Source organism: Mercenaria mercenaria, unplaced genomic scaffold (genome assembly GCF_021730395.1).
Source record: "Mercenaria mercenaria strain notata unplaced genomic scaffold, MADL_Memer_1 contig_3082, whole genome shotgun sequence".
Lineage (NCBI taxonomy): Eukaryota > Metazoa > Mollusca > Bivalvia > Venerida > Veneridae > Mercenaria > Mercenaria mercenaria.
In genome coordinates, this window is record NW_026461189.1 from 16018 (window position 1) to 33261 (window position 17244).

General features: G+C 37.7%; 1 protein-coding gene across 1 annotated transcript in view; it reads right to left on the reverse strand.

The window, feature by feature from the left end:
- LOC123535348 (uncharacterized) overlaps nt 1-17244 on the reverse strand; it is a gene marked incomplete at its 3' end in the record, with an annotated part of 55690 nt that overhangs the window by 14099 nt on the left and 24347 nt on the right. Inside the window, 2 exon segments of the mRNA XM_053533765.1 lie at nt 4431-4648; nt 7886-8065. Coding sequence (XP_053389740.1) covers nt 4431-4648; nt 7886-8065 — 398 coding nt within the window.

The following is a 17244-nucleotide window of genomic DNA, read 5'->3' on the forward strand; positions in this document are numbered from 1 at the left end:
GAATCTGGCCAGTTCAAGAAAGCAACCAAGATCTTATGGTGATACAAGTTGTGTGCCAGTTTGGTAAAAATCAAATCATAAATAAAACTGCTATTGTGCAGACAAGGTCAAAATAGCTAATTTTGGCCCTTTTAGGGGCCATAACTCTGAAACCCATAATGGGATCTGGCCAGTTCAAGAAAGGAACCGAGATCTTATGGTGATACAAGTTGTGTGCAAGTTTGGTTAAAATAAAATCATAAATGAAACCACTATCGTGCAGACAAGAAATCGTTGACGCACGGACGCACAGACGACGGACGAAGGGTGATCACAAAAGCTCACCTTGTCACTATGTGACAGGTGAGCTAATAAGGATGGTCCATTGTAGTCTTCCTTGATTGCTACTATTTGAACTACTAACTTAGTGCTAGATGACAGCGGTCTAATACAGATTTTAGATTTGCTTAACATTTCAAAATCTGAACAGAATGTACTGGGGAACTGTCAGACTTACTACATCTGTTTGTAGCATAAATATACTTTCTTACTGAGACATCATGAGAACAATTTATAACAGATGTATAGAGGTGAAACTTTAGGTGGAAATGAAAGTTTTAGTGGTTAATGATGGACAACACATGTCAATGACTGCCTAATTAAGTACAATGTAGTCTTCATTGATCGCTACTATTTGACCTACTATTGACAAAGTTCCGGAAGATATCGGTCTAATGCAGATTTTAGATTCGCTTAACATTTCAAAATCTGAGAGAGATTACAGTTGGGAACTGTCAGAATTGCTATATCAGATTATAGCATAGGTCTGAATTTAACTTCTTGTTTACCGAGTCATTAGGTGAACAATTTACAACAGATGCATGGAGGTGACACTTTAAGTGGAAATGAAAGTTTTAGTTATTGTATCTATAACTGGACATTCCATAGTTAATGATGGACATAACAGGCCAATGAGTAAGCCTAATTAAGTACATACAGATGGTCGATTGTGATCTTCATTGATCGCTACTTTTTGGAACTAGTACTACTGACACAGTTCCATATGATATCTGTCTAATACAGATTTAAGATTTGCTTAACATTTCAAAATCAGATAACTAGTGAATGCATTTGGAAACTGTCAGAATTGCTACATCAGATTGCAGCGTAGGCCTAAATTTACTTGGCCTAAATTTACCAAGTTATTTGGAGAACAGTTCACACCAGATGTATGGAGTTGACACTTTAGGTGGAAATGAAAGTTTTAGTTAATGTATATATCCGTTAGCAGTTAATAATGGTAAAAATATTTTGTGATTACTGCAATTTCATCATAGTAAAGTGATAGACAAGTGGATTGTGTGCCATGGTATAATATATACAGAGAACTTATGAGAAGTTTTGACATGGTCATTGTATACTATTGTATACGAAACAGAAATATAATAGAAGTTGACAAGGCATGTAGTGTATTTAACATCTTATATTATAGATAGAAAATAAACAGAACTATTATTGTGAAACATTGACAGAATTATTGTTCATAAGACTTTGTGTTTCTTTATGGAATATGTTAGGTGTATGTATTTCCATTTTGGTTATTGTATGTACATAAATTAATAACAATATTATTTCTTTAAATGTAGTCCAACGCTTTCCCTATTTTTCTCGAAAAAAGAGTTTTTTAGGGTTTTGGTGCACGGATTCCAAATAATATTTATTCTTTCAACACTTGTACATAATTTTATGTTGCTAGTTTACTACTGAACAGGCATTATATAACTAGTACGTTGGTTTGATTAAATCTTATGACTGAAAAGAACTGTTCGCATGGAAGTGTGTTTGTTAACTTAGGTATTTCATAATAATGCTAGTTTATTTTATAATTTATTTTAAGTAAATATACTTGTCGCATCTTTATTAGGTATTCTGACTATCGGATATGCATTTGCACCTTTATCATCATCTTCTTTTATGGTCTGTTAATGCTTTATGGAATATTCATGAAAAGGGGGATGGTTGAATATGCATACATTCTTTTTTGCTAGGTAAATATTCTTATTCTAGCAATTCTTTGCCAGGTTGTTGGTCTTACTCATGTGAAATATTCATTAGTCTGGTGAATTTGCTGGAGTACATTTCAAAATTTAGTTTTTGCTGTGAGCACTAGGTTTTGCCCACAAGTTGTTGCTATACTTGGTATCTCCTATGTGTCTCTTTGGCATTATAAATTTTCTCTGGATAGGACCAAATATTGATATAGTGTTCGCAGAAAAAATGCTAGTGTCTGTGTCATATTGTATGGCAGAAATATTGCTCAATTATTGTACGTGTATTGTACACGGCAGAAATATTGCTAGTCCGTATTGCGCACGGCTGAAATATTACTCAATTATTGTACGTGTATTGTACTCGGCAGAAATATTGCTTGTCAGTATTGACATTATATTGCTAGTCCATATTGTATGTATGTATTGTATACTGTATTGCAAAAATAGTGTACCTGTATTGTGCACAGCAGAAATATCGCTATATTTCGTATTGTAATTTGCATGGCAGAAATATTGCTAAATTATTGTACTTGTGTTGTATGGCTATTCCATATGGTATGGCCGAAATATTGCTAAATGAGTTTGCTTGTATCGTGCATGGCAGAAATATTAATAGCCCATATTGTATGGCAGAAATGGGTGTTAAATTATTGTACGTGTATTGTACACGACAAATATTGCGACTGTTATAGTGCACGGCAGAAATATAGCTATTGTCCGGATATATATATATAGCGCTTCAGAAATTTTGCCTTAAGTTTACGTAAGTGTGCAGGCATGTTTGGTCCTCGGTTGTTAGAATTTTCATTACTTTGTCATTCCTGGGTCATTTTATTTGACATAATTCAGGCTAGACATTAAGGCAGAAAGATGCGGCCACAATTTATCCAAACTTGTTCCATTACTGAATTTGCATAAATTAATGTGATATTGAATCACCAATTTGTAAATGAAATATTGTCAGTATTTGAGTAATTAAAATCAAGTGTCTTACAGAACCTGTGTTTATTATTATTCTTATGATTCATAATTTTCGTCCTTAAATAAATACTTTTTGAGCTAGGTGCATCACAAGGTGAAAATGTACATTTTTGACTATTTCAGGGGCCATAACTCTAAAAATAGGGGGCAGACCCAAATGAAAAATAGGAGATGCGCAAGTTCATATCATGATTAAGACTCATGCAAGGTTTCATGAATCTATATCAAATACTGTTTGAGCTAGGCATGTCACAAGGTGAAAATGTGCATTTTTGACTATTTCAGGGGCCATAACTCTGAAAATAGGGGGCAGACTCAAATGAAAAATAGGAGGTGTGCAAGTTCATATCATGATTAAGACTCATGCACGATTTCATGAATCTATATCAAATACTTTTCGAGCTAGGCATGTCACAAGGTGAAAATGTGCAATTTTGACTATTTCAGGGGCCATAACTCTGAAAATAGGGGGCGGAGCCAGATGAAAGATAGGAGGTGCACAAGTTCATATTATGATTAAGACTGATGCAAGGTTTCATTAATCTATATCAAATACTTTTTGAGTTAGGCATGTCAAAAGGTGAAAATGTGTATTTTTTACTATTTCAGGGGCCATAACTCTGAAAACAGGGGGCAGAGCCAGATGAAAAATAGGAGGTGCGCAAGTTCATATCATGATTAAGACTCAAGCAAGGTTTCAAGAATCTATATCAAATACTTTTTGAGCTAGGCGTGTCACAAGGTAAAAATGTGCATTTTTGACTATTTCAGGGGCCATAACTCTGAAAATAGGGGGCGGAGCCAGACAAAAAATAGGAGGTGCGCAAGTTCATATCATGATAAAGACTCATGCAAGGTTTCATCAATTTATATCAAATACTTTTCGAGCTAGGCGCGTCACGAACTTCAGACGGACAGATGCACGGACAAGACCAAATCTATATGCCCCCAACACTCATGGGGGGGGATTGGTGTGCACAAAAATAGTAAATTTTGGCCCTTTAAGGGGCCATAACTCTGGAACCCATGATGTGATCTGGCCAGTTTTCAAAAGGAACCGAGATATTATGCCAATAAAAGTTTTGTGCAAGTTTGATTAAAACTGATTGCAAACTGTGGTCTCTATCATGTTCACAAGAAATTGTGAACGGACGGACGATGGGTGATCACAAAAGCTCACCTTGTCACTACGTGACAGGTGAGCTAAAATAGGTGATAAATATTGTATTGCATCACTTTTGTTCAAAAAACCTATTTCTAGCATTGACTTGTTCTTGTGTGAACTTACTGCACTTAGAAGAAAGCAGTGGTCTGCATATTCATTTCAAAATATGACAGGAATATATTAATAAGTTAAGGAGGTACCTAAATCTACAAGAAAATTTGAATTTATCTTAGAAAGAACTATTTTAAGCTTACCAACACCAAAATAACGGTAATCATCATGTTTCGCCAGAACCTGTTGTTGGGTCTCTTTACCATATCCTGGGGTTGAAGGATACTGTATACTTGTAGTCTCTGTGTGGTCATGACCATGTTTCATCTCGCGTGCAAGACCAAAATCAATCAACCGTGCATTAAGATATTGGTCCAGGACAATATTTAATGATTTAATATCCATGTGTAGTATCAATCCTCTGAAAAATAAGATATAACTTGAGCTATCTGTGAATGTAAATACTCCTGCACTTTGTTAGAAGAAATTATACCTTTTGTGTCAAATGGCCCATCCATAATTCTTTCACTGACCTTGCAAATCCAAATATTGTTGTGATACCCAGTTTTATTCAGCTACTTTTCATGCACCAGAAATGCAATGTACACATTTTGTTTCAATCCAAACTTCTTCCAGTGAACCAGCAGCAGGACGACTCCCATAAACCCCTAAACCCACATATTTTTGTTGGTATAATTACTGATTTTTAAATAAGGATCCCAGGTATGGAACTTTACAGAACCAGAGATGCTGGATTATCTTCTACATCTTGCACTTCCAGTGTGACAGATAGACATACTGCATTTCTATATCCTCTCCAGCAAACGGGATGATCAGATGTATGTTTGTTTGTTCAGAGAGAAAATGTGACTATTAATATTTAATATAGAGACCTTAGTTTTATTTAATATCCATACACAGACAAATAACTAGAAATTGCTTTTGTAAAAAAGCGCATGTCTCCCCCAATGCAAAGTCCTATAGGCAAGAAGTCAATAGGAGCGAAAGTCAAAGAGACAATGATGGTTGGCTGCAAAAGGGATCATCTACTTGGCATGTCCAGTCATCCTGCTAAGTTTCAACACTCTTGGCCTAGTGGTTCTCAAGTCACAAATCGATAGGGGTCATCTACTCTGCATGTTCAAATATCCTATGAAGTTTCAACATTCTGGGTAAAGTGGTTCTCAAGTTATTGATTGGAAATTGTTTTACATGTTCAGGCTCCTGTGACCTTGACCTTTAATGGAGTGACCCCAAAATCGATAGGGGTCGTCTACTCTGCATGTTCAATCATCCTATGAAGTTTCAACATTCTGGGTCAAGAGGTTCTCAAGTTATTGATCGGAAATGGTTATCAATGTTCAGGCCCCTGTGACCTTGACCTTTAATGGAGTGACCCCAAATACAAATAATTACTCTGCAGGAACAATCATCCTATGAAGTTTCAACATTCTGGGTCGACAGGTTCTCAAGTTATTGATTGGAAATGGTTTTCGATGTTCAGGCCCCTTTGACCTTGACCTTTAACAGGGTGACCCCAAAATCGATAGGGGTCATCTACTCTGCATGTTCAATCATCCTATGAAGTTTCAACATTCTGGGTCAAGTGGTTCTCAAGTTACTGACTGGAAACGGTTTTCAATGTTCAGGCCCCTGTGACTTTGACCTTCAACAGAGTGACCTCAAAATCAATAGGGGTCATCTACTCCGCATGACCAATCATCCTATTAAGTTTCAACATTCTGGGTCAAGTCGTTCTCAAGTAATTGATCGGAAATGGTTTTCCATGTTCAGGCCCCTGTGCCATTGACCTTCGACGGAGTGACCAAAACATCAATAGGGGTCATCTACTTTCCATGACCAATCATCCTATGAAGTTTCAACGTTCTGGGTCAAGTTGTTCTCGAGTTATTGATCGGAAATGGTTTTTCATGTTCAGGCCCCTGTGACCTTGACCTTCGACGGAGTGACCCCAAAATCAATAAGGGTCATCTACTTCCCATGACCAATTATCCTATGAAGTTTCAACATTCTGGGTCAAGTCGTTCTCGAGTTATTGATCGGAAATGGTTTTCCATGTTCAGGCCCCTGTGACCTTGACCTTTGACGGAGGGACCCCAAAAGCAATAAGGACCATCTACTTTCCATGATCAATCATCCTATGAAGTTTCAACATTCTGGGTCAAGTTGTTCTTGAGTGATTGATCGGAAATGGTTTTCCATGTTCAGGCCCCTGTGACCTTGACCTTTGACAGAGTGACCCCAAAAACAATAGGGGTCGTCTCCTCCATAAGCCCTACCAACCTATGAAGTTTGAAGGTTCTAGGTCAAATGGTTCTCCAGTTATTGCTCGGAAATGAAGTGTGACGTACGGACAGACAGGGCAAAAACAATACGTCTCCCCCGGGGGGAGCTATAGGAAATGTGTCGCACGAGTTCCACATTAGGGTTTGAAAATCAATCCATACATGGCAGTTATCAACCAAATCTGTACATTACAAAGAGTTCACCCAGACAAAATGGAAGATACTGACTGAAGGACTAAAACAATGCACATGTCATGTCCATAAATCTCAATGTTCAACCAGTAGGGGACTATATATACTTACAAAAGAAACAAGAGCACCGCCTTGCGGGTGCTGACGCTCATCTGATTTTTTTTGTGTAATAGAAATATTGTCCTACCCATGATTTTCTAAGTCTAAAAAGGGCCATCATTCTTGCAAAAAGCAGGATAGAGTTATGTTTCTTGATGTACAGTGTCCACTTATGATGGTGAAAAACTGTTGCAAGTTTTAAAGCAATAGCTTTGATAGTTTATGAGAAAAGTTGACTTAAACATAATACTCAACCAAGAAAATGAAGTCCAAAAGGGGCAATAATTATTGCAAAAAGCAGGATGGAGTTATGATGCTTGCTGTACAGGGTCAGCTTATGATGGTGAACAAGTGTTGCAAGTTTCAAAGCAATAGCTTTGATAGTTTAAGAGAAAAAGTTGACCTAAACATAAAACTTAACCAAGAAATCTAATATTTTCTAAGTCCAAAAGGGGCCATAAATCTTGCAAAAAGCAGGACGGAGTTATGTTTCTTGCTATACAGGGTCAACTTATGATGGCTAACAAGTGTTGCAAGTTTTAAAGCAATAGCTTTGATAGTTTAGGATAAAAGCTGACCTAAACATAAAACTTAACCAAGAAAACTGATTTTCTAAGTCCAAAAGGGGCAATAAATCTTGCAAAAAGCAAGATGGAGTTATGTTTCTTGATGTACAGGGTCTGCTTATGATGGTGAACAAGTATTCCAAGTTTCAAAGCAATAGCTTTGATAGTTTAGGAGAAAAGTTGACCTAAACATAAAACTTAACCAAGAAATCTGATATTTTCTAAGTACAAAAGGGGCCATAAATCTTGCAAAAAGCAAGATGGAGTTATGTTTCTTGCTATACACGGTCAGCTTATGATGGTGAACAAGTATTCCAAGTTTCAAAGCAATAGCTTTGATAGTTTAGGAGAAAAGCTGACCTAAACATAAAACTTAACCAGGCAACGCCGACGCAGACGCCGACGCCGACGCCGACGCCGACAACCGCTCAAGTGATGACAATAACTCATCATTTTTTTTCAAAAAATCAGATGAGCTAAAAATGTATTCTCTACCTTATATCTGGAACTGGGGTATGCAGAAAATCTATGGCAGATGCTATCTGAAACATTATACGGAGTCTGTGGCTAACGCTTAACACAGGCGGTCTGCCTTCTCTGATCTCATTATTGTCCACTTCAATTGCATGATTGAGGTTCCCCTTTTCCATGTATGGGGAAACAAAATAAAATGCCCTGAAATTGAACTTGATTCTGTAATTTCAATCGAATTATCTTCTAAAAGTTCTAAACAAAATATTAACTTTAAGTTCAAATTAAAATGTAAGCAATAGCTGCACTTCACTATTTGACAGCTTCTGTGTTAAACATTTAGGACCATAACTTGGCCAGCCTTACATAACTTAGTTATTTACAACAAATTTAAATTTAAGCAATGATAACAACAAGCCTGTAAAACTTTAATCAAATTTTCTAAGTCAAAAATGGGCAATAATTTGAATTAATTCCAGGTCCCTAATGTTGAACTAATTTCAACTCCAAATTATTCAATATGACTTTCCTCATATACAACCAGTCACCAAGCTCAAATATGATAAAAGACTTGCCATATTTTTTTATTACAAATTTAAATAGTCAATATGAAATTGTCATTTAGCATCAGACAGCATAGTAACACAAAGACAAATGAAAGTAAACAAGTCTTGTAGTAACACAAATACATATGAAAGTTTAAAGTCTTGTAGTAACACAAATACATATGAAAGTTTAAAGTCTTGTAGTAACACAAATATTTATGAAAGTTAACTGTTTTGTAGTAACACAAAGACATCGTATGAAAGTTTTCAGTCTTGTAGTAACACTAATATAATATGAAAGTTAACAATCTTGTAATAACACAAATACATATGAAAGTTAACTGCCTTGTATAAAATTTAAAATAAATCATGATACATTTTTCTTAAAGCTGTGTGCATGTGCAGGCAGCTATCCCTTCCAAAAGGAAGCTGTAGGAGTTTATCTGGTAAACAAGGTACATAGCTGTAACATGGTTAAATCCAAACAAGAGTTCCAGACTGTCACAAAATATGCCCATCTAAATATTCAGTTAATTGTATCATAAAGGTAATAATGTTGATGTTGTACGCCTTGTTAACCCCAAAAAAGAGTAAGAATATGTTTTTGTTTTTATGGTTGGGTTTAACATCGCACCGACACAATTATAGGACATAAGGCGACTTTCCAGCTTTGTTGGTGGAGGAAGACCCCAGGGGCCCCTCCGTGCATTATTTAATCACAAGCGGGCACCTAGGTAGAACGACTGACCTTCCATAAGCCAGCTGGATGGCTTCCTCACATGAAGAATTCAATGCCTCGAGTGAGGTTCGAACCCACATTGGTGAGGGGCAAGTGACTTAAGTCAGCGACCTTAACCACTCAGCCACGGAGGTCCCAAGGGTAAACCCGAGAGTGCCTGGGGTTATCCGGGTAGTTATGCCATTTATGCCAAGTAATCTCAAAATCCCTTTATCAATGGCCTAGTTATGGACCAAAAAAGAAACAGACCATGTTAACCTCTAATTGTGACTTTGACCTTAAAGCTAGGGGTCTGGGTCTTGCACAAGACATATAGTCTCATTATGGTGAACATTTATGCCAAGTTCTTTTAAAATCCCTTCATGGATGGCAGAGTTATGGACCAGATAGGAAACAGACCCTATTAATCTTTGACCTCTATGTGTGACCTTGACCTTAGAGCTAGGAGTCTGGGTCTTGTACATGACACTTAAAAGATTATGGTGAATATTTATGCCAAGTTTTGAAAACCCCTTTATGAATTGCAGCGTTACAGCCGGAACAAGAATTTACACGGATGGATGGACAGTGCAATTTTACTGTAATAATGTCTACCTCCAGGGGGCATGAAAAGGGCCAAGGTCAGCCAAAATAGTTGAGTTATGTACTCTTGCCTACAGATGGAAAACATGATGATAAACAAGACTTAGTCTTCAAAGTTTCAAGTCCACATGTCAAATAGTTTCAAAGCCATTATATCAAACACTTTACACAAAATATGAACTGGTACGAAAAACTTAACCAAGATTTGTATGTTAAAAGGGGCTATAATTCAACCAATATCCTTCATGGAGTTATGTAATCTTGCGTAAAACTAGACATGGTGATGGTACACAGGGGCTGAAAGTTTCAAAGCTTTATCTCAAAAGACTTTGTCAAAATGTGGGCTGGTACTAAAATCTTAACCAAGGTGTGACACCGACACCCTGGTGAGTAGAATAACTCTACTTATTCTTCAAACAGTCAAGCTAATAAAAATGAACAGGCAAAGGCACCTTCCCAATTACTGTAAATTCTAATATGCTTGTCTCTGTTAAAACACGCTTACGCTAGAATGACGTCACATTAACATGCAGTGACGTCAAAGTTATTGTTGCGCCCAAGAAAGAATGCTTCTATATTTTATCTAATGTTTTAAGTTTCCACTATAAACATAGAGGGAAGAGCAACCATGCCCACTGGCAGACATGGATTTTGACATATCAGAAGACCACACAAGGACCATTTGTGTGATTTTTTTTTAATACGTACATGGCTATGCGCTCTAGCAGCCATGTCTTTTTGACAAATCAAAATAATTTGGACAATGCTGGTAGAAGATCATGCAAGGACCATTTATGTGAAATTATTTTCAAAACTGGGCCAGCAGTTTCACACAAGAAGATCTTTAAACTTTTCATTATATACTTTTACTTATTTTGTTGTGTTTAGGCCTAAAAAAATTCTTTGTTTCCAGAAACATGCTCAAAAAAATTAAGGTAGGTAGGTTGGAACATTTTTTTTAATAAGAGAAACTTTTTGGAAATTAATTTTGTGTTAAAAAATGAATACAAATGACTTAAAAGGTGGTTATGCCTTTAGAGCATAAGTAAGCTGATTTCTAATACCACTGACCATGTTTACAACATAAAAAGTGCAGTTTTGCAACTTTTTGTTAAAAGGTTGAAAACGATATTCCCCAAGGCCATAAAAACATTTACGGTCGGGACAAAAATTTAAGGTAGGTCGGGATACCGGAAACAAACAATTATTTTTTTCGCACCGACACAATAATTTATCATATGACGATTTTCCATTTTTGATGGTGGAGGAAGACCCCAGGGGACCTTGCGTGCATTATTACATCATGCGCGGGAAACTGGGTAGAACCACCGACCTTCTGTAAGCCAGCTGGATGGCTTCCTCACATGAAGAATTCAACGCCCCGAGTAAAGCTCAGGCCAACATCGATGTAAGGCAAGTGATTTGAAGTCGGCAATCTTAACCACTCGGCCACTGAGGCCCCTTCACAATATAAATATAGGGAAAGTGACCATGCCCTCTGGCAGCTATGTTTTTAAATGAATCAAAATAATTTGAATAAACCCGGTAGAGGGTTACACAAGGACCATTTGTGTAAAATTATTTCAAAATCTAACCAGCAGTTTCATACAAGAAGATTTTTAGTTTTCCAATATATACATATAGAGAAAAGTGACCATGTCCCCTGATGGCCATGTTTTTTGACTAATCAGAATAAGCTGAATTAACATTGTTAGAAGGTTACATAAGGACCATTTGTGTGAAAACCATTTTAAAGTGGGAATCACTCACCTGAGTAATATAAGCTACATGTTTCAAATGGCAACTGATGCTTAAATATCAGAAAGTAGGTCAGTAGGTCACATTCATGGCCACTGAAAACCAGTTTTAAGATCGGTGTGCAAAACTGTACATGTCATCCAAATTTCAAGGCTGTATCTTAAAAAACAAGAAAGTAGGTCAGTAGGTCAAGGTCACAGTCAAGTGACCCCTAATCACTTGGGGTCATCAGGTAATTGTAATTAAACAGTCTAGGAAATATGATCTGAAAGTATTTTTTCCTATATAACTTATATAACAAGTGACCCCCAGGGTGGGGCCTCTTTTTACCCCAGGGGCATAATTTTAACAATCTTGTTAGAGATCCACTAGGTAATGCTACATACCAATAATAAAGGCCTAGGCCTTGAACTTTCAGACAAGAAGATTCTTTTTTCCTATATAAGTCTATGTTAAACTTGGGACCCCTAGGGCGGGGCCTCTTTTCACCCCAGGGGCATAATTGGATACATTTTATTGGCCTCTTTTCACCCCAGGGACATAATTTGATACATTATGTTAGAGATTCACTAGGCAATGCTACATACCAAATATCAAAGGCCTAGGCCTTGAACTTTCAGAAAAGAAGATTTTTATCTTTTTCCCTATATAAGTCTATGTTAAATTTGGGACCCCCAGAGCAGGGCCTGTTTTTCACCCCAGGAGCATAATTTGAACAATTTTGGTAGTAGACCACAAGGCAATGAAACATACCAAATATCAAAAGCCTAGGCCTTGCAGTTTCAGGCAAGAAGATTTTTGAGGTTTTTTCCTATGTAAGTCCATGTAAAACTTGAGACCCACTGGGGCGGGGCCTCTTTTCACCCCAGGGGCATAATTTGAACAATCTCGGTAGAGGACCACAAGGCAATGCTTCATACCAAATATCAAAGGCCTAGGTCTTGCGGTTTCAGACAAGAAGATTTTCAAAGTTTTTTCCTATACAAGTCTATGTAAAACTTGTGACCCCCGGGGAGGGGCCTCTTTTCACCCCAGAGTCACAATTTGAACAATCTTCATAGTGGACCATTAGATGACATCATATGCCAAATATCAAGGCTCTATCTACGCATTGCGGTTTTGAACAAGAAGATTTTTTAAGTTTTTCCTTTCGGTTGCTATGGCAACCAGCGTTCTGCATGGAATTCAATTCTTTGAACAATTTTGAAAGGGGGCCACCCAAGGATCATTCCTGTAATAAGTTTGGTGTAATTCTGCCCAGATTTTAAGATTATTTTTTTTAGAAAATGTTGACGGACACACGACACATGACGGACATTGAGCGGTCACAAAAGCTCACCATGAGCCTTTGGCTCAGGTGAGCTAACAAGAGGGCCATGGTGGCCCTAGGTCGCTCACCAGAGTAAAACAACATAACAAACATGTTTGACCTAGTGACCCAGTTTTTGATACCGCATGACCCAGTTTCAAACTCGTCTCAGTTTTCAAGTAGATGAACATTCTGACCAAGTTTCATAAAATTGGAGCAAAAATGTGGCCTCTAGTGTTTTGTTTTTCTTTTGATTTGGCCTAGTAACCTAGTTTTTTACCCAACCGGACCTATTTTTTTACCTGTCCGAAATTTCAAGGAGACACATATTCTGACCAATTTTAATTAAGATTGGACCAAAAATTTAGCACGAGTGTAAACAAGCATTTTCTTTCATTTGACCTTGTGGCCTAGTTTTTGTCCCCAAATGACCCAGATTAATATTTGTCCATGATTTCATGAAAACAAACATTCTGACAAAGTATCGTGAAGATTGGAGCAAAAAAGTGGACTCTACAGTAAAAACAAGCTTTTCCTTTGATTTTACTAAGTGACCTAGTTTTTGACCCTAGAAAACCCAGAGTCGAAATCATAAAACTTCATGATACCAAACAATCTGACCAAGTTTTTCCTTTGATTTGATCAGGTGACCTAGTTTTTGACCCCATATGACCCAGATTCAAACCTGACCTAGAAATCATCAAGACAAACATTCTGACCAATTCTCATGAGTTTCAAATTTAAAATGTGCTTTCTAGAGTGTTAACAAGATTTTCCTTTGATCTGGCCTAGTGACCTAGTTTTTGACCCGACATGACCCAGATTCAAACTTGGCCTCAAGTTCATCAAGATAAACATTCTGATCATGTTTCATAAGGATAGGGTAAAAAATATAGCCTCGAGAGTGTTAACAATCTTTTCCTTTTATTTGACTGGGTGACCTAGTTTTTGAGCCTACATGACCCAGATTCGAACTTTACCTAGAGGTCACCAAAAACGAAACATTCTGACTAATTCTCATGAGTTTCAAACTTAAAATGTGGTACCAAGAGATTTTCCTTTGATTTGGCCTAATGACCTAGTTTTTGATCCGACATGACCCAAATTCAAACTTAGCCTAGGAATCATCAAGATAAACATTCTGACCAAGTTTCACGAAGATATGGTCTTAAATGTAGCCTCTAGAGTGTAAGTAAGTAAGTAAGTAAGTAACGACTTTATTTCTAAAGGCTACACATTGGGTTTCCCCATCTACCATGTGGGCCTCAGAGTTAACAAGTTTTTCCTTTGATTTGACTGGGTGACCTAGTTTTTGACCCCACATGACCCAGATTCAATTTATTTATTTATTTATTTATTTGGGTTTTACGGCGCACCAACACAGTATAGGTTATATGGCGCCAAACAGGACTACAAATTTTGGTTTCACATCTCATTTACATCGAAATAAAAACATGAGGTATGGAATCAAAATTTGCATACCTGCTGGAATCGCAGAGTTACAGCAAAACCAAACTTAGAGGTCATCAAGATAAACATTCTGACCAAGTTTCACGAAGATAGGGTCATAAATGTGGCCTCTAGAGAGTTAACAAACTTTTCCTTTGACTTCATCTGGTGTCCTAGTTTCTTAACCCAGATGACCCAATATCGAACTCGTCCAAGATTTTACTGAGGGTAACATTCTGACAAATTTTACTTCAATCGAGTTTAACTTACTGATTATGCTTTACCATTAGGATTTATCTCCCTTGCTAACGTTCAGACTCGCCAGATGCTTGAAAAATAAAATCAAGCGTCTTAGTGTTCTAAACCGGAAGTGAAGCACACATGAGCTCCAGTTTATCTTCAGCGCTCAAAACGTTCAGATGTAAAAAAAAATTTAAGAGTCATTAATTTTCTTATTGTTTTTTGAGTTTTGAGTTTTAAGTTTAGTATGCATGACTGAAGCAACTGTGAAGGCTGGTAACAAGCCAGGTGACTCACCTTCAGAGGATGACATGCCAGCGCCTATAGTGCAACCACCGGTGGGGGGAAAGGTCATGGTGAAAAATCTACTTCTGAACGTCTTACTTTGAAAGATTTAGAAAAGAAGATTATTGACATAGAGACAGGTACAGAGGCACAGTTTGGTGCGCTCTTTTCATTGCTACAGAATTTTAATAATGGGCCTTCGGGGCAGCGTTTGAATTTGCACAGTGTACCAGAGGTAGAGGTTCTACCTCGTCAACATGCTGAGAATGGTGCTAAATCATACAGAGACACTGATGTGTTATCTTTACAAGCGTCTCATTCAGAAATGATGTTTGTTTGTTTGTTTGGGGTTTAACGCCGTTTTTCAACAGTATTTCAGTCATATAACGGCGGGCAGTTAACCTAACCAGTGTTCCTGGATTCTGTACCAGTACAAACCTGTTCTCTGCAAGTAACTGCCAACTTCCCCACATGAATCAGAGGTGGAGGACTAATGATTTCAGACACAATGTTGTTTATCAAATAGTCACAGAGAACATACGCCCCGCCCGAGGATCGAACTCGCGACCCCGCGATCCGTAGACCAGCGCTCTTACCTACTGAGCTAAGCGGGCGGGCCATTCAGAAATGTGAAATTTATACAATGACAGTGATGATGAAAGTTTAGCATTGCATCATTCAGTCTCAATAGCTTCAAGTTCTGACAGTAGACAAAACAGTAACTTCACAAAATTTGTCAGCAATACAGAAAAATTAGATGACATTTTTCAGACAAATAAGCCTTCGGATAAGTCTACGTTTGGCTTGATCCTTGACAAGTCGCAAGTTGATATTCTTGAAAAGTCCTGGCATTCAGGTACTCCTGATAGGATTTCTGCTTAATAATATAGAGATGATTACAGACAGTGTTTTCCTGTGAATGAAAAATCAGAGGAATTTTTAAATGTTCCTGGACTTGATGACTTGATTGAACCAATGCTTCGGAAAAGACACGGGGTTCGAGCTGTAATCTTGGGGTAAGTCTAGACATTTACATTCTTACCCATTCAAACCTATTGAAACTCTTGCATATCAGGGTCAAGTTGCGTCATGTATGAGCATTATTTCTCTGGCATATCTCCAGCAGGGTCTTGGTTCTTTGATGAATAGTTTGAAAGAGAAAGAACCTAATTTAGATTGTGCCATACAGACAGTGAGAGACTTGTATGACATCTCTGGGAAAGTGTTAGATCACCATTTAGAAAGAAGAAAAGCAGCTTCAGACTCCGGACTTGATTCATTGAAAGATGTTCAGACAAAAGTCATCAATTACCTTTATCAGCCAAGGGAGTTTTTGGTGAGGGTTTAAGTGAAAAATTAACAAGAGCTGTCACCATTGGTGACAAATGCCCCCGAAGCAGGCCCAAGAATGCCACAGTTGTATGCGCAAAAAAAATCACATACCATTTTGTGACCTTGACCTTGACCTAAGAGGCCTGGGTCATAAGCATGACACATCTCAATATGGTTAGCATTTGTGTCAAATTATTTTCAAATCCCTTGATAAATGGCAGAGTAATGGACCAGACAAGAAACACCTTTGACTTCTAAGTGTGACCTTGACCTTGGAGCTAGGGGTCTGGGTCTTGCGAATGACACCTCATCTTATTATAGGGAACATTTATGCCAAGTAATTTCAAAATCCCGTCATCAATGGTAGAGTCCTAGACCGGACAAGAAACAAACCATGTTAATCTTTGACCTCTAAGTGTGACCTTGACCTTGGAGCCAGGGGTCTGGGTCTTGCTTATGACATGTTGTCTGATCATGACAAATATTTATGCCAAGTAATTTCAAAATCCCTTAATAAATGGCAGAGTTAGGGATCGGACACGAAACATCCCAGTTAACCTTTAACTTCTAAGTGTGACCTTGACCTTGGAGCAAGGGGTCTGAGTGGTGCGCATGACACGTTGTCTCATTATGGGGAACATTTAAGCCAAGTTATTTCAAAATCCCTTTATGAATGGAAGAGTTACAGCCCGGACAAGAATTTACCTGACGCACACACACGCACGCACGCACGCACGCACGGACAGTGCGATTTTAATATGCCCACCTTCGGGGGCATAAAAAGTAGGAAAGTACAGAAAGGCCAGTTAAATGACCTGGTCCCAGACTTATCTGAGAAGAAAAGAAAGTTCAGTGAAAGTCAGTATGACAAACCTGACAAACGCCATAAACCAACAGAATTTTCATTGCCATTAATTACTGTTACTCAATCTCAGTCTAATTACAGGCGGAATACTGACACAAGAAAGTCTATTTCAAGGGAGACTGCTGATCGTCCAGCTATACCTCCTTTTAAGATAAAAAAAAATGACTACAAGGTAAGCAAAACTGCAGATATAATATGTTAGAAACCCGAGATACCTGTCTGAGGTAGTCTGAAATTTTCCTGAACAATTGGCAAACAATAACAGTTACTACAGATCAG